The 27,152-nt window shown below is 37.0% G+C and overlaps 1 protein-coding gene across 1 annotated transcript in view; it reads left to right on the top strand.

The window, feature by feature from the left end:
• Positions 1-27,152, top strand: part of scn8ab (sodium channel, voltage gated, type VIII, alpha subunit b) — a 68,714-nt gene that overhangs the window by 17,439 nt on the left and 24,123 nt on the right. The window contains exons 3-17 of the mRNA XM_066664136.1: positions 97-215; positions 901-990; positions 1,472-1,600; positions 5,964-6,055; positions 9,747-9,971; positions 11,266-11,329; positions 11,530-11,671; positions 12,057-12,263; positions 12,349-12,627; positions 18,386-18,739; positions 20,572-20,704; positions 21,325-21,563; positions 22,550-22,723; positions 23,517-23,873; positions 24,431-24,907. Coding sequence (XP_066520233.1) covers positions 97-215; positions 901-990; positions 1,472-1,600; positions 5,964-6,055; positions 9,747-9,971; positions 11,266-11,329; positions 11,530-11,671; positions 12,057-12,263; positions 12,349-12,627; positions 18,386-18,739; positions 20,572-20,704; positions 21,325-21,563; positions 22,550-22,723; positions 23,517-23,873; positions 24,431-24,907 — 3,081 coding nt within the window. The remainder of the gene's footprint in view (positions 1-96; positions 216-900; positions 991-1,471; positions 1,601-5,963; positions 6,056-9,746; positions 9,972-11,265; positions 11,330-11,529; positions 11,672-12,056; positions 12,264-12,348; positions 12,628-18,385; positions 18,740-20,571; positions 20,705-21,324; positions 21,564-22,549; positions 22,724-23,516; positions 23,874-24,430; positions 24,908-27,152) is intronic.

Raw genomic sequence — 27,152 nt, forward strand, 5'->3', positions numbered from 1 at the left:
TTCTGCATTCTTGCTGTGCATTCCAATAATCCTTCTCTCTCTCTCTCTCTCTCTCTCTCTCTCTCTCCCCCTCTCCCCTTCCTTCTTTCTGCACAGACCTTTATAGTGCTAAACAAAGGGAAAACGCTCTTCCGTTTCAGTGCCACGCCCTCGTTGTATATCATTAGCCCTTTTAACCTGTTCAGACGAATAGCTATTAAAATTTTGATACATTCATATCCTTTACAGTGGTTCATACTGCTTAACTTGTCATTTGTGTTGGCGCTGATGCCTTTATACTCAGCTATACTGCTACTGTTTATCTACTTTGTGTTCATATTAAATATTGTCATCCAATGACGTTCAAGGTTTTTGAGCGTACACCTACTAAACAAAATCAGCCGACAGGATACCAGCAAAACCAGCATATGTCGTCTTTTGGGCACTGGTGTAATGGTCAACCACCATAATCATATTGGGCAATCAAAATCATTTTCAGCAAGGCAAACATAAATATATGAATATAACAATTTTTTTTGTTCACCTTTGTCAAAAAAATCTAGGAAAACTAGTTTTCCTTTACTACAATTTAGGCTTCTGTGGTTTTGGCAGGTTACTGAGTGCTTCCAGGACTTGTTTTAGAAATGTGGCAGTAAGTGTTCCCATTTCACCTACTAATGGCTCCTGGGAAAAATCAACAGTCAATTTCCTTAGCGCATGCTTCCTTTCTAACTGAACTCTGACCTCTGAATTGTTGTAATAATATAATGACATTTTATATGGTGCTGAGTCAGTGTGTAGTTTTCTGTTACTGACAAATATATCAGGAGCATTCAGAAATGCAGAACTTTCAGTGTGTGATGTGTGTGATTAAGTTGTGCTAGATGTTGTATACCAAGCTTTCCTTAACTCTTTTCCCACAGTTTTCAGCATGATCATTATGTGTACAATTTTGACCAACTGTGTGTTCATGACATTCAGCAATCCACCAGAATGGTCCAAACAAGTAGAGTAAGCATTCTATTTTATTCTTATACTATACTATTCTAATTGGTTCTGTTGTGTTGTTCTCTAATTAATTTTGTTACATTCTCTTTAGTTCTGTTCAGTAGTATAGTTCTGTTCTGATAAGTTTTATTTTATATGTATCTTTTTATGTAATGATTCGCTGAAACCCAAACTCTTGGAAGTCAACTTCAACTTTTTTTGGTTATCATCTTGATGTGTTTTATATTATACTTTTAGCATATACCTTCTTATACAGGTGCAAAAAACGTGCTGATTTTTGACATGAATGGAGATTATAAATCAGTTTCTTGTAGAAACTGTGAATTAAATCCAAACATCTGAGATCACTTTGTTGCTACTCAAACTGTGTGAATGTATTTGCAGTCACAGCACAGGAGAATTTAGAAAATGCACATTTCTTTTTATCACCGTTTTAGTCCGTTTTAAACATGCATATTCTCTTTCTATTTAACCTATTCCTCAGATACACCTTCACAGGGATCTACACCTTCGAGTCCCTCACAAAGATCGTGGCTCGAGGTTTTTGTATAGACAGCTTCACATTTCTCAGAGATCCCTGGAACTGGCTGGACTTCATGGTCATCTCTATGGCGTAAGTATAGGCCTGCTGTAGTGTCACACACACATGCACACACACACACATATACACACACACACACACACACCCACCTACACACATATACACACACACACACACACACACACACACACACACACACACACACACCTAACACGCTGATATTGCATGTTATGGTTACAAAATCATAGCACTCCTGTGTGCAAAGTTTTCCTCCGGCAGTTTAGATATTTTGGTGTCAGCTAGGACAATTGCTTGTAATTATTTAGTAAGGCCTATGTCATTGGTTTAGTGTACATGAAGTCTAAATATATTGTTAAGATTTCATGGCAGCATCTGAGTTGGAGTTTTGACTTGAACCTAGGGTTAGGTTTAGGGTTATTGTACTAGCTAGGATACACATATTGTCTGAACACTAAGCACTTTTGTGAGCTGCTCTAGATAAGAGCATGCACAAACCCCTTTCCAAAAAAGTGGAGACATGTTGTAAAATGCAGTTAAGAATAAGAATCTATGATTTTTTTTTAATTCTCTTAAACTTTGATTTAATTGAAAAATACAGAAATATTTTCACTGACCAAGCTAAATATATGTAGCAAATATAAACACATTTAAAGATTGATGCCTGCAACATATTCCAAAAATGTTGGGATGGGACAGTGTTTACCACTGGGTTACATTTTCTTTTCTTTTAATTACACTTCTTCATAATTTGGGATGCGAGGATTCAAAATATTACAGTTTTGCAAGTGGAATATTTGCCCATTTCTTGCTTGATGAAAGATTTCACCAGCTCATCTGTCCGTGGTCTCCATCGCCTGATTGACATATTCATGATGTGCCATAAGAGTAAAAAAAAGAAAGATCTGCAAAGCCAAGCTTTTGAAGCACATATAGAATGAGGCATATAGAACTTTGCTTTGTTGGCAACATTTGTTTCTCTAGAATCCCAGTTTACCACTCCATATCAATGATACATTCCTACATTTGCACACTGAAGAACCCGAAGAACCCAGAGGAAACCCACGCAGACACAAGGACAACACACCAAACTCCTCACAGGCATCACCAGGAGAGGGGCTTACATCTGAGCATATGTAGCTTTGTTTATAACTGCAGCACTACCAATTCTCTTGCAGTGCCATGTGAGGACTTGAAGGTCACACATATTTTGCAGTTTTTTTCTGGTCTTGACTTACATGGATTGAATTTCTCTGTTTTCTCAGGATCTTTTCAAAATATGTAACATAGAAGATGAAAGATCTAAATTCTGTCTTGCAATGAGAAATGTTCTCATTGGCTGAACTTGGTTGGCTGCACATATTACATCTTATATACTTTATATATATATATATATATATATATATATATATATATATATATATATATATATATATTCATTTTTTATAGTGTAAGACTTCAAAACAATGTGACATGAATTTTCTGTTAACTTCTAAATCTTATTTTGCCCTATCTAAACATTTTCTCTGCAGGCATTATATTCTAAGTTTATTTGTATATACAAACCACAAACAAACACAAACACAAAGAAGTTGGTCAGTGAAATGTTTTCTTTTTATATTCGGCAGTTAAATGCATTTTTAAGAAAATTAACAAATCACAGAGTCTTGATTTTTGCCTCTAGGGTCCAGAAAAATGTGAATAATTTCAGTATAACTGTTAACAAACAATGTAAATTAATGCTAAAATGTAGAAAATATTTAGCATGATTTGTGAATTGAATTAACAACATTAATGCTTTGGTACAGGCTTTTAGATGACTGGTATAGATATAGATTTTGAAGTGTTTTAATTATGTTGCTAGGTGACTGACAGTCTTAACTACTTCACTGATTGTATGGACAGTCTGAAGTCTTGATGGTGTGTATTAAAAGTTTTCAGAAGTAGCTTTATGTAGGTCTATGGCAATGAGGAGATAGAACTCAACAGACAAAATATATAAAGGGCACGTGAGCACACATTGTCTTTGTTGAGGCTTTGAGGAGCCTGAAATACAATCCAATAATCAACACTGACACTATGACCTCTGGACAGGTCACTGGAGGTATCTGTGAAGCACTCAGGTCCTCTTTTGCACACAGGAGGTTGTGTATATGTTTGTGTGTGAGGGAGAGATAGAGAGAGAGTTGGGTGTAGATGCCACTTCTGTCCCTCACAGGTGGAAGTGTAATAAAAGAGGCTTTTTTGCTAATCTAAAAGTTACCATTATTTGTATCTCTTTACACTTCACTTCATTTCACATTCATCTGCCATCTGTTTTGAGATGAACATGGTCTAGGGATGCACAGAGATGTGGGAAACATATCAGGTATTGGCAGAATATTTGACCAATTCTTCACCCCAGTCTAATGATTCATGATTATACAAAGGTAGAGCACAAATTCAAGGCTACAGAAATAAAACATTTCATTTATTCTAATACATTTGTAAACCTACTGCATATTAATGTTATATTTATCTATAATACTGATGCAGGAAGACTGATTGTTTAAATTAAAAATATCGGAGATTTGTAAATGTGTCCCTACATCACTTCATTTTATTTATCCAGGAAAAACATTTTATATATTTGGTTCATCTGCATGCCCAAAACATTTTGATTATAAATAATTATCATTAATGAGGTTTGTGATATGTGATAAAGCTACAGTCAGTAATGTTCAGAAATGTATTCTGTTTTAATGTTCAGAAATTTATTCTGCACAGATTGAGACAGACCTGACATTTCACGTTTTTCAATGATTTGTTCAATAAGTACAGATGGCCAATTAATAAGTGTTATTCATTTTCACAAAGGAAATGATTGTAGCTTTCAACACACACAGTTTATTATAGAATGTCATACAGCACTGTGCACAAGTTACTTGGCATGTTAAAAAAAGCTTTAAAAATCTGGGCAATAAGAAGCACACGTACTTCAATGGTTCAATACAAATGGTTAAATATAATTAAAATAAAGCCGTTGTAAATAATAATATGTTCTTAATGACTTGCCTGGTTAAATTAAAGGTTAAAATAAAATAATAATAAAAAAAAGTAGTTCAATACTTCTCACTGTGTTTGGAAAAAGACAAATATTTGATTCAGCATGCTGCGTTGAAAATTTTTAACTTAAACGTTCTTGAATCCTGCAGGATTTGGGAACATGAAAAGTAAACATATATTTGAAAATGTAGTTGTAGCTGTAATTAAACAAACATGAAATCTGCTTCAGTGGAACCCACACTTCCCTACGAATATTTTTTCTTTGAAAAACTCTTTTGTATAACTTAAAATTAATGCAATTATCATTAATATAAAATAATCATTAGTGTGTTTTCTTATTTATATCCAAACCTCTCCTCAAGGTTGTCCAGTATTAATTAAAGTAAACATCAGTAAATCAGGCTACTGCTGATGGAACAGAAAAACAATTATACTGGGACTATCATCATGAAATCAAAATGTCCACAACCTTGCCAAGAATCTAAGAGAGCACAACTGAGGCCAACAACTCTGTATATAGAAAGGCTGGTGAAAAAATTGGTAAAATAAATACTTACCTAGCGCCCCCCCACCCCCCAAAAAAAGAAAAAAAAAAACACATTTCCTCCCGCAGACCAAAAATACACCCTGATATGTGTCTATTCAAAAGGGTCCGTAGGTGTGAGTGTGGGAGTGTGTGACACCCTGTGATAGAGTGGTGTCCTGTCCACTGTGTTTTTGTGTTGTGCACAGTGATTCCAAGTAGGCTTCGGACCCAGTGCAACCCTAATGAATAAACACAGTAATTATTAAATTCAAATTTTTTTTTTTAATTTTAAAGTTTACTGCCCAGATTTTTTTAACCAATTTTCTTGTGCCTTTTGCACAGTACTCTACATATACCAGATGTACTATTTTGAAACAAATTATCACCATTTCCATTCTGCTACTCTTCTTTCCCACAATGCTCTCTTTCTACCTCCATCTGTCTGTCTGTCTCTCTCTCTCTCTCTCTCTCTCTCTCTCTCTCTCTCTCTCTCTCTCTAACTGTTGCGATTCATTCTGCAGGTATATAACAGAGTTTGTAAACCTAGGCAATGTGTCAGCTCTACGCACATTCAGGGTGCTGAGGGCTTTGAAAACTGTTGCTGTGATCCCAGGTAAGAGTCCAGAAGGCCTTGGCCGAACAGAGGGCGCCTCTTGCTGTCTCTCCTCCTCTCTTCTTCTTTCTTCTCCGTCCGTTTCTTTCTCCTCTCGTTGGACAGGCTGTGCGTGATGTCTTCCTCCCAGTTCAGTGGTGGTGCTGGTGCTAGTGTCGTGTCGTGCGTGTTGTCGTGTTGTGTGTGTGTTGTGTCATAGTGTTTGTTCTGTGTGTGATCCTCCCTTGTTGCAGATATATAACAGAGTTTGTGGACCTGGGGAATGTGTCAGCCCTGAGAACCTTCAGGGTTCTACGAGCTCTCAAAACTATTTCTGTCATACCAGGTGAGAACGCGTTTAAACACGAAGGCTGAGCTGCTTCCCATGCTGACGCAAACAGTTATTCTTGATTATTCCTATGATTATTACTATTTTTACCCTTCTCCTTTCTGTTTTTGATACTATTCATTTTGTACTCGTCAGTTTTTTTTTTTTCAAAAGAGGATGCTGCAGAAACAATACATTCAATTTATTTTTAAATTTATGTTTTGTTCTGTTTTTTTTTTCTTACTGAAACAATCAAAAATGGTGGCAATACATTTTTGATAGGCTTTGCAGTCTGCTGTCAGAACGCTGATGTAAGATAGTCAGCTAAAAACCCAGAACGCTTTCCCCATTTGTTTCACACATGAACTGTGTGGTTTGCTTATTATCTTTAGTTACAGTGAAATACGTTTTAGTATATGCTAAAGAACACATTCCGTATGAGTCAATTTTACAATACTTAGTGACTATAGCATAAGGAATATTCTTGCCACAGGAATAAACTCATGTTTAAAGCCATACACCATATATATATATATATTATTACTACCTTGTAACAGTACATGTTCAGTTTACACGGCTCAGCAGGATCTCTGTGTTGAGTGTTTGTGAAGTGCACTTTTAGTAAAACAGCATAAAACTCATCAAAATTAAATCACCAATAAAAAAAAGTCATTTGTCTGTGCATTTCATAGTGTTGTCTGAGCTTTCATATTTTAGGAATTTTTACTGTTTCACTAGAACAGAATTTTATTTCTGATAATACATGATAGTAAGAAATGATTCTGGGTAATGTAGTTTGCTCACCAAGACTGCCAAGCCTAGTTTGACACATTTCTGCTGCATGATGCTTTCTGAGACACCTGCTTTTTAGTTTGTCTTTCTTTTAGTATTCTTCTTTTTTGTACGACTGGCTTTCCTTGGATTTCTGCATCCTTTACTTCAGTATTTTTTACAAAAATCTAATTTTAAATCCCTCCTTTTTCTTATTTTGAAGAACTCGGAGAGGAAAATAAGTGGAGAGACATCAGAATATCAGTCTTAGGTTCAAAATATTTGTAATTTCTAGAGTATGTGTGTATATTTTCACAAGAGTGTGATTTGAAACATTTTGCAGGGATGGTTTAAATTATTTTCATGTGGACACATACGGCACCATACTGAAATTAATCTAAGGGATCAACATGATTATGAACTTTTTTACACTACAGCTCTTTATTTATCTGGTGTCTCTCAAACAGCGGGAAGTTATCTCAGAAAGGACGACATAAGCATTCTCTGGATATGAATGATTGGTTTAAAAGGCATTGTCACCATGATGATAAGGTGATGATGATGTTGCTGCCTTCAGCCTTGGCGTTTAAATGACCTGCATGCAACCCTTCCTACCTATGCCTGTCTACCTCTTCCTCTTCCTCTCTCTGTGTTGGCTCTCTGCATTTATGTGTATGGCGCTGCTCTGTTCTCTTTTTGCTAATTTGTGTTTAATATTGAATGGTATTTATGTGTATGTTCAAGTGTCTTCTCAGGATCGCCATACACACGCACGCATACACACACACCCACACACACACACACAAATACAATTTTAAACATATAAATCATTTTAGTTTAGTCCGAGGGAACATTTAAACTTGTATTTGTGTGTGTGTGTTTTTTATGAAGAAATGGAAGCTCAATTTAATTCTTAGTTTACTCTCCAAATCAGAGTAAACCACTTATTTAAGGGTTCAGCATAACATTTGGAAAAACATGCATGTAAGTATTTTTTTTTAAACACAGGTTGTCTCATTTCTTGCTGGACAGTTTTATGATATTGTACAGTGGGAAAGTGGGGTCTTTTGCACTTTTTTTTATTGCATTGTATGCACAACTAGTCATAGAAAATTCTTATTTTCATGATGTGCTTCCCTCAAAAAAGCTGATGGTGATGCCAGTTACATTTGATCAAGTCAGAGCAGTCTGTCAGTAGCGTTTCCTCTTTGTGGGAAGTCTGAACATCATTTTGGAGCCACATACCTGGCCTGATGAACAGAATATGTGCAATTAGCTGGTTCTCTTTTGCTCAGAAATAGTAATATGGTTATATACAGGGCATTTCACCTTATGTTTACCATGTCATTATGGTAAATATCCTCCATATCAAGACTATTCTTTTCTACTTCTGTACCTCTGTAGAGCATAAATCATTAAATATTAATTTATATTTGATATGCTCACTAAATCAAAATGATTAGCCATCTGCTTGATGCATTTTGCCTGTAAGTCCAGTGACATATTTTCGACAGTGTTTTCTCATTTTTAATTTGGTGTTCGTAATCTAGACGTCGCAGCCAACTGTATATTATTGAAGCTGTATTGTAAATTAATTATTTTTTAAACTTGTGATCTCATTCATACATATATGTGTGAAAGCACATGTCTTACAGTAATCTTACTTCATAAAGGTGCATTTTATTTGATTTTTACATAAAGCATGTTGTATTAAAAAACTGTGAAGAGAGACTGGACTCTATACTTCTTTGTGGAAATCACAAGGTCATATGCTAGAATACCTGTGTTAATGCCTGTTTTTCATATATTTATGAGAGAGAGAGAGAGAGAGAGAGAGAGAGAGAGAGAGAGAGAAAGACAGAGAGAAAGACAGAGAGAGAGAGAGAGACAGATAATTTATTATATCTTTTCATTTATAGTAATTTACATAGAGAGTTTTAAAATAGAGTAAACATATAGTAAGTTACACTTTTTGACCTGAAAAACAAATATACTATTTTATAGTAATTTAAACTTGAAATTTGAAGTAAATGAGTGACCTTGTTCAGTGTAAATACTGTATTGTCTGGCATCCCAGTTTGGAATCTGGTGAGGCCACAGCTCTCCTTGGCCACAATTTCAAAAGAGAGCACATTAGGCCATCCTGCTTCCTGGCCACAGGTCATCTCATGCCATGTTTTCTCCTTATACACTAGTTGCTTTATTGCATCAAATTATTTAAAAACTGACATTCTTATTTTATGAAATTATCTTGCTTTCTATTTCCTCTATCCATTTTGTTTATACAGTATAAAAAATCTGAAACGGCACTTTTTCAAATATGAGATTCTAGCAAAGTAATAAAGTGACATTCATTTGGCTGAAGTGGTAAGACTTTGAGATTCAGTCAAAATAGGTTTGCTGCAATAGGCTATAGAATATTGTAAATAAGAATACAGATCATACAAGTACAGTGAAATTCTTATTCTAAAGCAGGATGCACTCTCACAGAAAAGACAAAAAACACAAAAGCAGAGGTAGGGGTTATTGCACATTTTAAACAAGAACACCCGGCAACATGTAATTTTTAAAATTCAGACAGTACTTACATATAAATTCAGACAGTACTTACATATGTGGTTCCACCCAGTCATAGAATAAAGACTTTGGGGTAATACAGTACAGTATACATGCAATGTATAAAATACTGAATTGCAAGATATTCAGTATTAAATATTTTGCATTTCACTATATTATTCAATATTATACTGTACTCTATATCACATTTATGTGATCATGGGCAATTAGATCAGAGAAATTAATCTCTGTTTAATAATGTGTTTGTGTACAGTAATTTGTGGCCTGTTTGTCCATGTTACACAGCCAGGTGAGAACAAGCATGTGTGTGTTGAGCATGTAAAACACTGCTGTGTTTATGTGTGTGTTTGTCTCCTCTCAGGACTGAAGACCATTGTGGGGGCTTTGATCCAGTCAGTGAAGAAGCTGTCTGATGTGATGATTCTCACTGTCTTTTGTTTGAGTGTGTTTGCCCTCATTGGCCTCCAGCTCTTTATGGGCAACCTCAGACAAAAGTGCGTGTTCTGGCCAATCCCCAACCACACGGTCACCTACCTGTCCAATGGGAGCAGGGGCTTTGACTTTGATGAGTACCTCAAGAATGATAGTAAGTAATTCTATCTTGGATATGAAGTACTCAAGCAGCCTTACAGATTGTGCCCTAACAGTGTTCCCCAATGAAGTGAAATGACATCTAATGATTAGTTATTGCTAAAATTTTGGGATCACTTGCTGCTTATTAAATGAAATGATTTCACTATACACATAACTACAAGTGTGTAATGATTTACATCAAGACTTCATTTACATTCTGGATTGACAGGTTCCTGTTTGTTACATGTTTTATTTATTGTATATCATATTTTGAAAATATCTTCATCAAATTTAAATCATAATAAATTTCTTCAAACGTCAGTACCAAAGATTTGGGACAGTATTTGAGATGCTGATTAAATTCTGTTTGTCCTTTGTGCTGCAGCAGAAGTAATAGATGCCTCTCTGAAACTTTTTTCATAGCAGTTTTATTGATAGCAACAAGCCTAAATATACTTCACACATTCATTCATTATCTGTAACCGCTTATTCAATTCAAGGTTGCAGTGGGTCCGGAGCCCACGCAAACCCACCAGGCACAAGGCGGGAACACACCCTGGAGGGGGTGACACACACACTCACACATTTGAACACTTTAGAGTAATCAATCCACCTACCAACATGTATTTTTTGGACTGTGTGAGAACACACAGAACTCCTCACAGACAATCACCTGGAGCTGTGTGACAGAGACATTACCTGCTGCTCCACCATGCCGCCCTACTTTACACATATGTGAAATAGATTATTACACTATGGAAGGAAATGACATGCCCATACAAAGTACACAACATATTGATGTTATTTGCACAAATAGATATGGGCACACGCTTATTACCTGCGCTCAGTTCAGTTTTAATGGGAGGCAGACCTTTCACCTGCCACATTTTATAGTAGTTCACAGATTTATTTAGACCCCAGATGTTAACTTCTGGAAATGTGTGCCATTTAATAATAGCATGGGAAATGACGACATCAACTTGTTTAGGTATAAGTCAGTGTTGTTTTGGGGTTTATTTTTTCTTTTTTTTCTTTTTGCCATTCATTCAGTTTTCAGCTGCAAAACAGTATTTTTTCATTTTTAATAAGAAACAGGTCTGGACTTTTTTTTAACATGTAGCATTTATTTATATATTTTACCAAAGCCTAATACAAAAAATGATAGAAGAATCTTATATAAAATCCTTATGGGACCACTGTAGACCACCCCTGCAGGATCCCTATAAGTCACAGTCCTCTATTTCTAGTTAAATAATGGTTAAAAAAGGAATGCGCTATAAATGACAAACATCTCTTTTGTATTACAGCCAACTTTTACTTCCTGCCAGGCATGTTAGATGCTTTGCTTTGTGGAAACAGCTCAGATTCTGGGTGAGGCTCATACAAACACACACACACACACACACACACACAACAAGTAAAAAAAAAATGTTTAAAAAGATAAAAAAAAAAACCTAATTATATATAGTTTCCATGTACCTACCTGTATTTTCATTGTTTAGTAATGCAAGAAAAGTGAATTCAAATAAGCATCTAATTTAGCTACATTTTGGCAATCCATGTGTATACAGGCGCTGTCCAGAGGGATACACATGTATGAAGGCAGGTCGTAATCCAAACTATGGCTACACCAGCTTTGATTCATTTGGTTGGGCTTTCCTCGCTCTCTTCCGACTCATGACACAGGATTTCTGGGAAAACCTCTATCAGTTGGTGTGTGCTCCCTTTCGTTAATTAATTTCAGCTGACTCTGCTCCTCTCGTCTTCTGTTGGAAGTAGATAATGTATAGTCCATAGGTTTGCAGATTTTACTAAATCATATTGAAATATATATAAAAATAACTGTACAAGATTCTTTTAAATGATAAAGTCTCTTTACAGCTCAGAAAAATTCATTTTTGTAATGATGTGAATTCCTTAGGTTTATGGGGTCAAATTTAAAGGAGCAGGGACACTAAACTTATTGTCTAGTACTGTTTTTTTATTCACTGAATAATTCAAGATAATGTTTTGGGAATATAGTCTACACTGTATTCTTGTTATTGCTCAATTTTGAAACCTTTGACCTCTAATCACTGTAAACGATTTTGCCTTATAGACTCTGCGAGCAGCAGGAAAAACATATATGATCTTCTTTGTGCTGGTGATTTTTGTGGGCTCCTTCTACCTGGTTAATCTGATTCTGGCTGTAGTGGCCATGGCTTATGAAGAGCAGAACCAGGCCACCATTGAGGAGGCAGAACAGAAGGAGGCTGAGTTTAAAGCCATGCTTGAACAGCTCAAGAAACAGCAAGAAGAGGCACAGGTATGTAAACCCATTAAAACACACAGAGTTTTGCACATTTTTAAATACACTTTTAATCCATTTTCTATGGTCTCTTGGACATTAGGCCAATGCCATGGCCACTTCAGCAGGGACAGTATCAGAGGACGCTGTGGAGGATGATGGAGGAGGACGTCTGTCTCGAAGCTCCTCTGAAGTGTCCAAGCTCAGCTCCAAGAGTGCAAAGGAGCGGCGCAACCGAAAGAAAAAGTGGAGAAAAGAACAGGAAAAAGAAAAGGGGGACAGTGAGAAAGTCGTCAAATCAGAGTCAGATGATGGCAGCAAGCGAAGTCGTTTCCGTTTCCCTGACAACAGGCTGGGTAGAAAAACCTCCATCATGAACCAGGTGAGAACAAGAATACACGGATTCTTGCACAACCTCAACACCTGTACATACACGCACATATATGCTAACCCATGCACACAACCCCCCCCCCCCCACACACACACACACACACACACATACACACTCAGCTCAGAGCTAAAAACATCAGCATCTGTGCTTGTATTTCGTGGTCTGTAGCTTGTAAATTCAGTGTTGCACTCAAAGGTAGATAATTAGTGAGTCTGAATCTCTGACTTGTAAAATCTCACTGAAAATTTTTCACGAAGGACATGATAGAATTATGGAATTGAGAAATAAAAACAGAATAAATATTTAAAGATGCAAATGCAATGAATTTGAAATTCTTATCACAACATAATGCCAGTCTGCTTGATGTGCTGTTAGCCTTTGTAGCACGATAGCTAAGTCTTGTATGCTGCCTTCCCCACTTCTGTTTACGTCAGTCTACGTCATTCAGTCTGTGGCAAGGCTGCTGTTGGCTACAAGCCGCTGGGGTGAACAATTGCCAGAATGGGATCATCAAATGGAAGGCTGAATGTTAAGCCTTTACAGCATTTACCAATGTCTAATAATGTTTACTGGTCACAAACATTTTGTTAAATACAAATAGTTTGTTTTGCTGATGCTAAATTAAAACAGCAATTTCAATAAATAAGAAGGGAAATTTTACTATTATTTGTTTAGTTGAAGTTATTTTCTTTAGGATTTGCAAATGATATCTTGTTCCAAAAGACTTTTAAAATTTCTTCAGCTGCAAATCTATATTACACCTTCACAAAATTTTTACATGCAATTTTTTCACATGCACACAAACCTTTGCTGCACGTATAACTGCAGCCTGTAAAAAATATTTTAGGGAATAATTTTACAAGGTCAAAATGTACAGATCCTTATTTGATCCTATAGAAATAAGTATACATATTAACTATGGTGTATATTAGAACAGAGAAGAAACAGAGTAAAGCAAAACTGACTAAAAATCAGCTTTTTCACCCCTCATTGCTGGGTTGAAAGAAATCAGAAGCTTGTCCACAACAGTGGCTGAAACTAGTCTTTCTGACAATGGCTTTTTAAATAGTATAAGAACAATGCTGTGTTTTTGATTCTTTCGTTTTTTTTTTTACCAAAGCATATCACAGACATTTCATTCAAAGCCCAGAGAACTGGGTTAACGTGTGGCATAAAGGAGTATAATATGTCCTCTTTAAAGCATCAGCCTTGTTGAGCTAAACAAACACTCTGATTTCTCGGAATAGAAAGCAATTAAATTTTTAATCTCATGTGAGTTTTATTATATAGAAAATGCTAAAATATTAATCACTTTTATAAGTATAGTTTTTCTGACTTGATTTAATAAAAAAAAGAATTTCAAGTTGTAATCTTTAAAAATCAATGGGGACAACCCCATAGTTTTGTTGCAATAGTGGCTTCCCAAGTCTCTGCCTGTGGCTATAATGGTGGTAAAGGGCCTGTCTTTCCTGCAGTCCCTGCATTTTGTGAGCTGATAATGACTAATAGCTGCTGTTGTCAGTTGCTTGTAGTAAAATCAGGTGACTCCCAGCCAGCCTCGACCCAGCCCTCTTCCTTTTGCCTTCTGAGCTGTGCAGTTACTGCCCATTTTGCTGAGTCATCGTCCATTTCACCACTGTGATTAGACAAAGTGCACCAGCTTGGGTCCAGAGATCACAGGAAGTGCCTATGCCTATTCATCCACCCACACACATCTATATATCTTTTTTATATATTTGTATATCATTTCTCCATGTTTCTCTCTCCTTTTGTCCTTATTGTTTAATGTTGTTGTCACAAAAATATATTAGAGATGTTTCAGGCTGTCTGTGCATAAGAGACGGTTCCCATTTTATTAGTCCTCTTATGTCTTGTCCTTTTGTTTCATTGGCTAGCTTCATTATGTCAGCAGTTTCTCTTGTTTATTTGTGTCTATTTGTGTCTATTTAAAGCTTTGAAATGATGGCTAGATGTCTATACTGACATATTTTTTTGAACAAATTGTTACTCCCATCTCCACCAGTTTATCACCGTTGTTCTGAAAGCAGTGCTTAAATCATAAATATTCTCTGGGGCTGCATTGACACCTGTTTTGAACACTAGCCTGTGTGAGAATCCTGCCTTCGAAGGGATTGGGGTGCGGTCTGGGGACGCCATGCTTGTGCTGGCCCAGTATGAATTATTCATCCAACCGGCTTCTATAAATCTTTCATCCCCTGCTGAGAGCAGTAATATGCCTATGCTTTGGCAGGATGTTGAGCTCCTGGAAAACTTTGGTCTAAGGCCACACCCTAAGCTCCACCCACTGGTGCTACATAATGCTGAAACTGCTTTTTGGGGAGGGGGTGTATACAGGTTGAGGACACTAGACAAGTTTAAAGGCTCAGAGACTTTTTCATAGTGATGTAGATGCTAGCCAGGCATTTCATTATAACTTAACTAGCAGAAGATTTCATCATGATCTGAATGGAAAATAACTAGTCAAATATTAAAAGCAATGCCTTATTGCTCCTTTCACTAAGGTCATTGCTAATATTACTTACTACAAGACCATGCCATGAAAAGTAAAGTGTGTTTAATCAGTGGTTTAGATATGAAAGGTCAGTGGTTGAAGACTGCAATGTTTTTTTTATAATTCTCAAGAACTACTAGTATTGAGCTAGGTCTTCAACAGGCTAATGCTGTGTTTAGATGAATAATATGAATTTATATAAATAATTATTACATGCAGTTTTGCACAATGTAACCCTGTAAACATGGTGATGGCTGCTGAAAATTTGTAATGGTCTTATAAATAATTTGTAGGTCTATAATTTAAGTCATGAAAATAAATGAAGCCAGTGCTTTTACACATAACCTGACATTCCGCAGTTGTGGAGGGGTTATGTTACTGTGATTCTTTTGTTGTTCAAGAGTGAAACTTTGAGTGCTGTAATGTCTCTACGTTGCCTTCTGTTTTGTAATTTGGTGTCAGTTATAATCCACTATTTTTAATCTGTTCTACTCTATCTTAATGACTGCATGTATTGCACTGAGAGACACAATCACATATTGTTAGCGCTCAAGCATCTGCTGTTGCAAAGGATGTTTCTTGATCCCTCCTCTCATATCTGCTTGTGCAGCAGTGCAGATCTGACCACTCTACCTGATCAATCCCACTCTCCTCCATAAGTGAACTGAGTGAAATAGTCTTTGCTGAGAGAGCTGTTGGGCTGTCTCTACTGTACTTAGTCTGCAGTGGTCAACCGCTCCATTAGGAAGAGGCCACTCAGACCCACCTCAGTGAAAATGCCTGCGCTTGCAGCTAGCATTCTGCACTCTCAGTGAATTTCAGCTAGCGGCTAACACTGCAATATCACTGATTTTTGTCCAGCACCTTGGGTTATCTGTGAATTTCAGCTGGAAGTGAGCAGCAAATTTGACAGGAGCTGATGTACAATTGAGTATATAAAGCATACATTAACACATATATTTTAATACATATATTTTTGTCAGTGATCAGTATTTAGCAGTTCATGAAGGTTGTTTACAGATTTAAGAAAGTGGAATCATTATTTCTAGTGTTTGGGGTAATATGAGTCCTCAAAATATAGAGTGGTTCCTAAACCTTTTCTACAGTACCAGTGTCCCCTTCTGTAGATGAGCATATATTCAGGCCCCCCAAATCTGTATAGCTGGTCCACTGGTCCACTGAAGGCAAAGCTGGTTTTCTGTGTGAATCACCAGTTGTTAAACAGAGTTTTAGACAAAATATCACCTTTTGACACTTTTCCATTCACAGTCCAATTTACAGATTTTTCCTTCATAAATTTATCTTGTTATTTTTGTAAATTAGATTTGTAAATTATTATAATTCAGAACAATGTTGGTAATATTTGTATTAGTTTATTTTCCTGAATTAAAGATTCTGTGAATTTATAATCAGTTTGAGGACAATAAAAAATAGTTATACCTTGTACACAGGACAATTATCTGAGTGGTCTGATGGTGGACCAGCAGTGGCATATGTGTGCCAATCTTTTTAAGCCAGAGGTGTTTATACAAAACGGTAACTTGTTATTGAACAAAGACAAAATAAAATGATAAATAACATTTACATTGGAACTTTTACATGTAGCATTCAGAAATAGGGTGCTTAGCTGAACGGGGGTTACATGTGATATGTTTTCTTATCGTTATATGTTTATTAAATATATAAAGAATATGCATAAATTAAAATGAACAGAGTGGCTGACAATAGAAGCCAAAAAGTTATTAAACAAAATATCAAGCAGAAATGTCACCAAAAAATAAGCCAACTCTACCATAAGGGTTTGAGCTTAAAATCTAATTGTCCTTTTTAGATCATAGCCTATCCTGTTCAGTGGCAGTTCTGCTCTGTAGTGATGTGCGGACTGATAATGAATTATTGATACCTCCGATGCCAGATTTTTATGCTCTAAAACTTCAGTCATTCGAGGTAATGTATATTGTTAACAGGAACACAGTGGAAAGTAACTAAATTATTGAGATTTTGTCTAAATGATAGCAGTTGGTGGGAACTACTTTTTTCTTCAGCCTGGGTAACGTATTTGCTGTGGTAGCCTACCTTGTGGTAACATGCTCGCTTTGTGTGCATATTCATGAATCGCATGCAAAGCAGGGAGGGTTCTGGTTGGCCTGTTCTCTGCAAAGAGTCTGCCAGTCAGCCAAACAGTTTTTAGTGTGGGTGGTTCAGCACAGTCCTGTATCAAAAAGTAAACGTGCGTTAACACCCATATCCTTTGGTGAGTGCGAGAGTTTTTGAAATGAGTTTTTGCAACTTGGGATGTCTGCTATTTCAGCTCCACAAACAGCCAAAATGTGATTTGTGATGTTTGTGGAAAAATGGTAAATTGTGGCAACACAACAAACCTTGTGAAACACCTCAGGTTAACCACAACACAGAATATGAGGCATTTATGATGAGGCAGACAGAAGAGGAGAGCATAGTGTCAGTTGCTGCTGCTAGGGCATGACAGACGTCTCTGGCGGAGTCCTTCAATGTGCAGACAGGCACTATCCAGGTACAGAGGGAGAAAATGTGGAGCTTTAAGCGACGCTAAGCACCTCAGTATACTGTCGAATTGAAAATAAATAAATAAATAAATTACTCTGATGCCTTGTATTCTTTATGAAGACATGATTTGAATACACTACTATTTTTTTAGATTTACCAGACGCATTAGGTGTCTTTGCAAAGTATCAAAGTTACAAAGTATCGGTTCAGTATTGCCGATACCAGCCTGAATTTTACTCAGCATCGGGTCGAAAAGGAAATCGGTGCTATTGAACATCACTACTGCTCTGCACGAGACAGTTTGTCGGTTTTATATGACTCAAAGAGCTGATCAGAAATAAGCAAAGTAACAAAGATGTTTTGTTTGGTTGGTTGAGCTGGCTTTGTGTTTGGGTGGGCAATGAGGAGATTTGGGTGGGCAATGAAGATATTTGGGTGGGCTACCCTAACATAGTTTGTAATTTTACCCAAAAAACTTGACACAACACGATATCTGAAAAACATAACATCAAAGTTGACAAACCTCAGGTGGACAATCGTGTTGGAATGAGACTTTAATTATGTAAAATATGAGGTTATATACATATTTAGGCTTATGAACTCTACAGTAATGTTACCAAAATAAGCTTTACTGATGCTAATAAAAATGATGTCATAGTCTCATGCTGTTTGCTTGTTTCTTTTTTTTTTTTGCTCTGTTGCATCTTCCAGTCCCTGCTGAGTATACCAGGCTCGCCATACATGTCCCGCCATAACAGTCGCAGCAGCATATTCAGCTTTAAAGGACGCCCACGAGACGTGGGCTCAGAGAACGAGTTTGCGGACGATGAGCACAGTACGGTGGAAGAAAGCGAGGACCGCCGTGGCTCTCTCTTCATCCCATACCGTCGTAACAGCTACAGCGGCTACAGCCAGGGCTCCTCACGCATGAACCCACTAGCTCCCCACTCTGGCTGCAAGAGGAACAGCACAGTGGACTGCAACGGCGTGGTGTCTCTGATTGGGCCAGGGCCTGGCCGGCTTCTGCCTGAGGTGAAAATAGATAAAGCAGCTACTGACGACAGTGTAAGGACGTCTACAGGGGGAAGGTTTACAGTATAGGCATGACAGTAGCGCCCGATCTCTATCCTGAATCCTTGTGTTTTTCTTCTGCCTTTTGGCCTTGATTCTCACCTGCCCTTCTGGTCACTGGATTTTTTCTCTTGATTTGTCCCCACGTCTCCTATTTTGTATATTTTTCCTAATTTTTTCTCTCGTTGCAAGTGTGATCTAACTCACTTCTCCCGAGCAAGCCCAAAATTTCCTAAATCCTGTCTGCAGTGTGTTGCTGTGAATGGCACGTACATTAAATATACACAATAGCACTTCCCAAAGTCACTTTTTTTCATGCTCCCCATCTCAAATAAGCATCCTTTAATGTTCTACCCTGTCAACTTCTAAGACTTCTTTTCTAACATTCTTCCAATGACCAAACCTTATAAACTCTTAAGCTGGTTATTAGTTTTCCAGTGTTCATCCTTCTTATACTACCAGCACCCATACAGCCTTACTAAATACTTTATTGATTTTCTCCCCACTTTGTTCACCATATCCACCTCTTCCATGGAATTACAAGTTTAGGACCAGTCTGTAGTCCTTATCCTCTTTTTTCCAGTTTTCATTCTATCTCTTCCCAAATAAAGCGTGATGCAAGAGAAACCTTTCCTAACCTTTCCAGTAACAGCATTATGCCTCATCTTAGTTAGCATGGTAAACTGACATCCTTATACTCTCTATCCAGGCTTTGCCTTAATCTTCTCTGGTTGATGCATGATATTTGGCCCAGTTTCCATAGTGTTTATCAACTGGAACCTTGCTGCTAACTTTAAAAGCTCAAAATCCAATTAAATCTACTTTGTATAATAATATATATTGAGTTTATTTGATGGCTTTATGAAAGACATTTTCTCTTATGAAGTTAGTTATTCTTATTTGAAATTATGTATTTATGGCTGATATTAGAGTAAATATGAAAATTAGAGCAGCTCAGATGCTCAAACAGTTTGTTTTGGTACATTTTATATGTAGTGTTGTCTATAACTAAATGCTTGATACTGATAAAATGTTCACATGTATTTAAAAAATAGAGTTCATTATGAATAAAAACCTATTAAATCAAACCCCTCATATTTTAGATGGTGCCAGGTGTGACATGGAGACTGGGCCTTAAAGTCTTGTCCAGTGTTTGAAATGACTTCTTTTCCTATTGTATGCATGTCTGTGCATGCTGGTAGTGTAATTGGGAAAAAGTGTTCATACAGTTCGAATGATGAAAGAAAAACTTGTCAGGTCAGATGATGAACTTGAATGGCTTCAGGTTTTCACAGGAAGGCATTTTTTAGAAATATAAGTTAGAACTTAAGAATTATAACTTTTTAAAGGTAATGTGCATTTCCATAATTAATTGTTGGTACTGAAGGTCTGTTGAAGATGTAGATGTATTATTCATGAATCTTTGGATTATAGATGATGTTAATAACTTTACCTTCTTGGTAAATTTCCAAAAATATATTTTTTAAAATAAAAATTTTATTAGTTTAATTCAAGTATCATCATTAATATACTATTATAATAATATGATGTAGCAGTAGTAGCAGTAGTGTTATGCTAGTAGCTTTAGGATTTAAGCTTGTAAATGCCAATATGTTTTGTGCAGGATTTAGAACTTGGTCGGTAACCTCAGGCGATGAGAGGGGTGACCAGTGCAATTGGCTGGGAAATAAATTCCAAAACTTGTAGGCGGTAAATTATAGGCTTCTAAATCAGTGTAGTGTGTATGTATGTTAAAAGCTGTGTCTGTCCCTCTTAGCCCTCTCACACCTCTCGGTCTTCCTATTCCTTATTTCTTCTCTCCATAGACCACTGAGGTGGATGTGAAGAGGAAACATTCAGGCTCTCTTATGGTGTCAGTGGACCAGCTCAACACATCTTTTGGACGAAAAGAACGAGCTAACAGCGTGATGACTGTCATCACTAACACCCTGGTTGAGGGTACTGCACTATGACTACAGCTCTCAAATGTTTAATAAAAAAAAAAAAAAAAAAAAAATTCCATTTTGCACACTGTCAGAAATGTTGAAACTGTAGAGCAGAGGTCTTCAAATCCGATCACTGGATGCAGGTTTTCCGCCACGATTTTAAAATGGCCAGCCAGTATGACGTATGACGCTATAGTTGCAACTGCTAATGCCCCTGACTGGCAAAGTGTGGCATCATACTGCCCAACAATGTAAAATCCTGTCCTGGAACGTGGAACAAGGTCCAGATTTGAAGACCTCTGCTGTAAGGCGATTTTTTTTTGTTTACCAAATGTACCTGTAATGGTATGATAATCTTGGTCTTACCTTAAAGCTGAACAACATTCACATTTCCAGGGGAAAACATGCATAAACCAGAAATTTTACCTGATGTTGGCCCAATATTGGCTATGTGATCAGTGACAACTGCAGTTGGAATTTAAGTTTGTTTTTTTCCTTCTCCTATAAAGGTAGTTTTATTTATTTATTTTTTGGAAGATGCAAGCCTTTGCTCCAACATTTTTTTTCAGTGTGTTTTCAGTATAGATGAATACTGCCATACTGACACTTTTTCATCCCATTTCCTTTATACAGAGCTGGAGGAGTCTCAGAGGAAGTGTCCACCTTGCTGGTACAAGTTTGCAAACACGTTTCTGATCTGGGAGTGTTGTCCATTCTGGATAAAATTTAAGGAAATTGTGAATTTAATAGTCATGGACCCTTTTGTGGACTTGGCCATAACAATATGTATTGTGCTGAACACTGTCTTCATGGCCATGGAGCACTACCCTATGACTCCCCATTTTGAGGAAGTGCTGAGTGTAGGAAACCTGGTAAGATTTTTTAGGTAACATTTACCCTTTTACAAGAGCTGGTTAGGTGGTGTGCTAGCAGCAGTTTGAAAGCCTACTCTCATACCTTTGGTAGAATGGAGTGATTATGTGTTTCTTAGGTGGCAATTTCAAAGTGTGGTTTAAAAAAAAACAACAACAAAAAAAACAATGATACTTCTTCATATTATGAAACTAGCCTTTGGCCTGAATGTATAAGAGATTCTGTACTATACCTGTTTTAAACATGTCTGTCCCTAGATCAGGGACATTTAAAAAAAAAAAAAGCTCTATGATGTGTAAACTGGTACATGAAGGGACTACATAAACAATTGTGTTCTTCTCATGAGAATAATCATTTTCATAAATGTTGTTATTTATTTTATGACCAATTGCACCTTTAAATAGCTGACGGCTCTTTTAACCAAAAAGCAGCACAATTCTTGTCTCCAGGGTGGGGCAAAAATGGAACAGTCACTGTGTGATCACTATACCCTTAATTACTACTTACTGTCATTCTGGAGGCTTACAGCTCATAGGTCACAGCTTACATGTTAAGAGTGACAGGCTCAGCGTTTTCCTGTCACTGTACGATTAACTATATCCAGAAATAGTCCCTCACCCTGTACCCTGAGAAAGCCTTTCTAATGAGTTTGTTTCTCATTATTCTTTTAAGGTGATTGCAAAATAATATCAGTTAAATGCATGGACCTAAGGTCACTGGGCTTGTGATCTTTCTATCTTTCTACTGAGTGTGACTAAGAGGGGAGGTGGCAGTTTTGCGGTTTAGAGTTTCATCCAAGGAACTAGAACTTGATGGAGCTGCTTGCATAAATAAATGTCTACAGTCAACTGGGCAAAGCCAAACTAGCTGATATTTTACGTCATAACATTTGCATTTCTTTGAATGAATTGCAATTCACCAATTATTTTTCTCTGCAAAAGTAATTGATAGTCAGTATTGCTAATATTTTAATTCCCTGTTACAGGTGTTCACAGGTATTTTCACAGCTGAAATGTTTGCAAAGCTGATAGCAATGGATCCGTACTATTACTTCCAGGAGGGTTGGAACATCTTTGATGGTTTTATTGTGAGCCTGAGTTTGGTGGAGTTGGGCTTAGCTGACGTTGAAGGATTGTCTGTTCTCAGATCTTTCAGATTGGTGAGTCTTTGTGTGTGTGTGGGTGTGTAGACTGTCAGTATAAGTCATTACATAGGTTTATAGTACCGCTGACATTACATGCAGCAACAGCTACATTCGCATTACCAGGCTGAAATAACACAAGTCTAATTTTTTGCACTAACATGACACAGATATTATATTTTTCAGATTTGAGTCTGTTTTATGTGGGGTCCTAAATTGATTATGTGTGCCATTTGTGAGCATGCAACATAAATGTGAAAGGTCAAATCAGATTTTATGCATCTTTTTGCCCGTACGCAATAGCTGCTTGCTGCCATCATCAGCAAGCACCAGCAGCAACATAAAGGCTGTGTCTCAAATAGCTCCATGCTTCCTACACAGCCCAGGTGATGAAACTACTGCTTCTATACCAGCGCACTGAATGTTAGAAAAGGATCCGTGCGGTTGAAAGCAGGATATAAACGGATTGGAAAATGTCAGATTTTAAAATGGTCTTTTGTCATTTACACTGAAGAAAATCTGTCCTGTTCATATCAGATTTAATGTAAAATCAGATTTGTGCTGCTTGTCTGGACAAGTCCTTATATTTTGAATTTTTTTTTAGTGTTGTTGCATGTGTCTGTGACCCAAAAATTTATCATGTTTAACCTTTAATGTTTTTCATTTTTTTACATATAGAAATACATTTAGTTTCAGCTTTTTAAAATATATATTCAAAAATATTTTAGGTTGTATAACATGTTTCTTTACTTTTCTAAATATCCCATCCCCAACTTCACTGCAATTCTCTCTTTGCTCTATACTCCCAAAGCTGAGGGTCTTCAAACTGGCCAAGTCATGGCCCACTCTGAACATGCTGATAAAGATCATTGGAAATTCAGTGGGTGCCCTGGGGAATCTGACCCTGGTTCTGGCCATCATCGTCTTTATCTTTGCTGTTGTGGGTATGCAGCTGTTTGGGAAGAGTTATAAAGACTGTGTATGTAAGATTGCTCCGGACTGTGAGCTACCACGCTGGCACATGAATGACTTCTTCCACTCCTTCCTCATTGTCTTCCGTGTGCTCTGTGGAGAGTGGATTGAGACCATGTGGGACTGCATGGAGGTGGCTGGCCAGACCATGTGTCTCACTGTCTTCATGATGGTCATGGTCATTGGAAACTTAGTGGTGAGTTTTGAAGATTTTAAAGATTCTCTAACTGTTTATCTTCCTGTGTGGTTCTGCCAGCTTTTCCTTGCTATTCTGAACCTTAAATGAAAACATTTAAGAAATGTGAACTCTCAAGAAATGTATCTGTAATTTTGAGCAGCTTTGTTTTCATCAGCTGACCATGTTTATCAACAAGTAACACCTTCAAATATCTACAATTACCTGCAAATATAAAGTGATTTTAACACAGAAAGGAAACCTGCAAGGGTGTGGAAAGTCTAGGAATAAACAGCAAAATCTGATACTTAGATGTTTATAATAGCTTTTTTACTGGAATCTGATTGTTCATGTTCTTTGTTATTTTCAATATTTATTAGTAATTACTTTTTTTGTGTCAGATTTGTCACTTTCAGTTATTTTTCTATAATTTTGTCACAATACATTTCTTTATTTCTAGCTTGTGCTTATTTAATCTTGTCTATTATAGTTTTTGTCTTTATCACATCTTGAATACAGCAGGTAGATTGTGCTGAGATTCATCATGATTATGTGAATAAACTTCTTCTTTGTGGTAGGTGCTGAATCTGTTTCTAGCTTTGCTGCTCAGCTCATTCAGTGCTGATAACCTGGCAGCAACAGATGATGACGGGGAGATGAATAACCTGCAGATCTCTGTTATCCGTATCAAGAAGGGCATCGCCTGGTTTAAACTCCATGTGCGACTCCTGGTGGCTCATGTTTTGAAGAAAGCTCCTCTGGAGGATGAAGATAAACCTTTGGATGACATGTATGACAAGAAGCTCAAGATCATTGGGAACCACACAGGAGTTGATATCAAATGCGGCGACCTTGACTTTGCTAAGAATGGCAACGGCACCACCAGTGGGATCGGCAGCAGTGTAGGGAAGTACATGATCGATGAGGACCGCATGTCCTTTATTCACAACCCAAACCTGACCGTACGGGTGCCCATTGCTGTGGGTGAATCAGACTTCGAAAACCTGAACACTGAAGACTTCAGCAGCGAGTCAGATGTGGAGAACAGCAAAGAAGTAAGTAGGAGGGAGAGTCAGGGATGAAAGAATAAAAAGTGTGGAAGGATGGATTTTGAGAGGTTAATGAATAAGTGAGTAATGATTGAAAGAATTTTTATTATTGAAATGTTGCTTGTTGATTGCTCAGAAGACTTCATGGAAATTTGCTTAAAATTCCTTAAAAGAAATGGCATGAGACAAATAGGAGACATGAGATTTTTCTGAACATGATAAAAATGAGATGGTATTTAGTTTGGGATAGAGTTTATCTCTATAGGTCCATTGTGGATAAATGAGGTTTGTTATCTCAAATCAGAGCACAATGTGAGACTTAACTTAAATGTGAGTTCCCCACTAACACCAAAGAGAAGACCCCTGTGGTCTTTTTCTCAGAATAAATATTTGAGCAGCAAGAAACTTAGTTTTATCTTTGCTGCTGCTTAGAGTATACTGCAATTGTCTCTTAATTAAATATTCTAAGTTATGTGTAAATACTGAAGAGTTATGAGCAAGGATGTCCATGTCAGCAGAAGGTATGATTTTGTTTATCATTCTCAGCATTGTAGTGACAATGATAGTCAATCAGACACAGCAGTATTGTTGCTGTTAAATACACACTATCTGCTCTATGATACACACAAACCTTGTTGGTGAACTCTGTAGATGTAAAGTTTGTGTGGGTTATCCTCTAGTCCATCATCTTTGGTTTGATTTGGGCAACTGGTTGCTGTTGGGGTTTGATATTTTTTGTTAGGGGACTATTCACTGTTGTGTTGAAAATAGACCACTACTTATATAATACCTGCACACTAAGGGTACATGAAATGGCATTAATTAACACATTATTTCATGAATAAGTAATCTTTAAATCCTGCAGGTAACACATGAGTCATGAGTTATCATAAATATACATAAAGTATGCATGTCTCAGGCCTGCCTTAATGCAGGAGCAATGTAATAAATAATGAGGTAATTAAATGTCACTCCTTCTGGACACAGCTCTTAAAGGTACACTAACATCATAATACACAAAAAGATACTTAGTTCACCCCCTGGTTATACAAATACCTTAACACTGTAATTACACATTTATGTATGTTTACACAGGCACAGGCACTCCATTTTATTCGTTATAATATTTCATGGGTTCTCATTCAAATAAAGAGTGAAATGGAGCTCACTTTACTTCAGGGTCAGTGAACACCTGCCAACCTGTCACAATAAAAAAGATAAAGAGCCACAAAATCAGTTGTCATAATGTGCTATGTCATTTCCTTTGAGAAAATGTCACGTCACAGCCTAATATCACCAAAACTCTATAGTCTTTCAGAATTAAAGATGGGCAGGGATTCACTATTTTGCAAACCTGGGAGGGCAAATATTGCAGCGATTCAAGATACATGATTTTCTGTGTAAAATAGTAAAGAACTTGCCAATCCACGTCCTGCATGTATTACATAAGCATGGCTTCTTAGTAAAAGAGTCCCGACCTGTCATCCACTGAAAACAATTGGTACATCGTTAAATGACAAACACTGTAATGGATACCCAAGCTGCTGAGCAGCTGGAGTCCTGTAACAAGCAAGAATGGGAAAATATTTTGCTTTCAAATCTTCAGTAATTGATCTCCTCTTTTCCCAAACATTTAAAGGTTTGTTGAAAGAGGTGAAGGGGCGGCACGGTGGTGAAGCAGATCGTGTTACAGTCACACAGCTCCAGGGACCTGTCTGTGAGGAGTTTGGTGTGTTCTCCCTGTGTCTGTGTGGGGTTCCTCCAAGTGCTCCCATTTCCTCCCACAGTCCAAAAACACATGTTGGTAGGTGTATTGGCGAATCAAAAGTGTCCCTGAACTAGATAAGCGGTGACAGACAATGAATGAATGAATGAATGAATGAAAGAGGTGATGCAACATGGTGTTAAACATTCCCCTGTCCAGATGAACTGGAATATGTTGCTGGCATCAAATTAAAACTGGGCATATCTTTTTCATAAAAATATAAACTTTTAAAGTTTGAGCAATGACAATGTAATATTTCGACTAATATCAATTAAATATAGGTTTTAAAAGATTTGCCAATAATTGTATTTCATTTTTATTTACATTTGGCCCAGCATCCCAACTTTAGGAAATGGGTTTGTATAAATGCAATACATATTAATGTGTATATCCATATGAACCCTTTTAGGATTTAGACTTAAAACCTTTTAGGTGGTGTTTCCCTGACACTTTTGACTCCCTGCATGACTTTAATTTCAGTCGTAA

This window comes from Hoplias malabaricus, chromosome 3, assembly GCF_029633855.1.
Source record: "Hoplias malabaricus isolate fHopMal1 chromosome 3, fHopMal1.hap1, whole genome shotgun sequence".
Taxonomy (NCBI): Eukaryota; Metazoa; Chordata; class Actinopteri; order Characiformes; family Erythrinidae; genus Hoplias; species Hoplias malabaricus.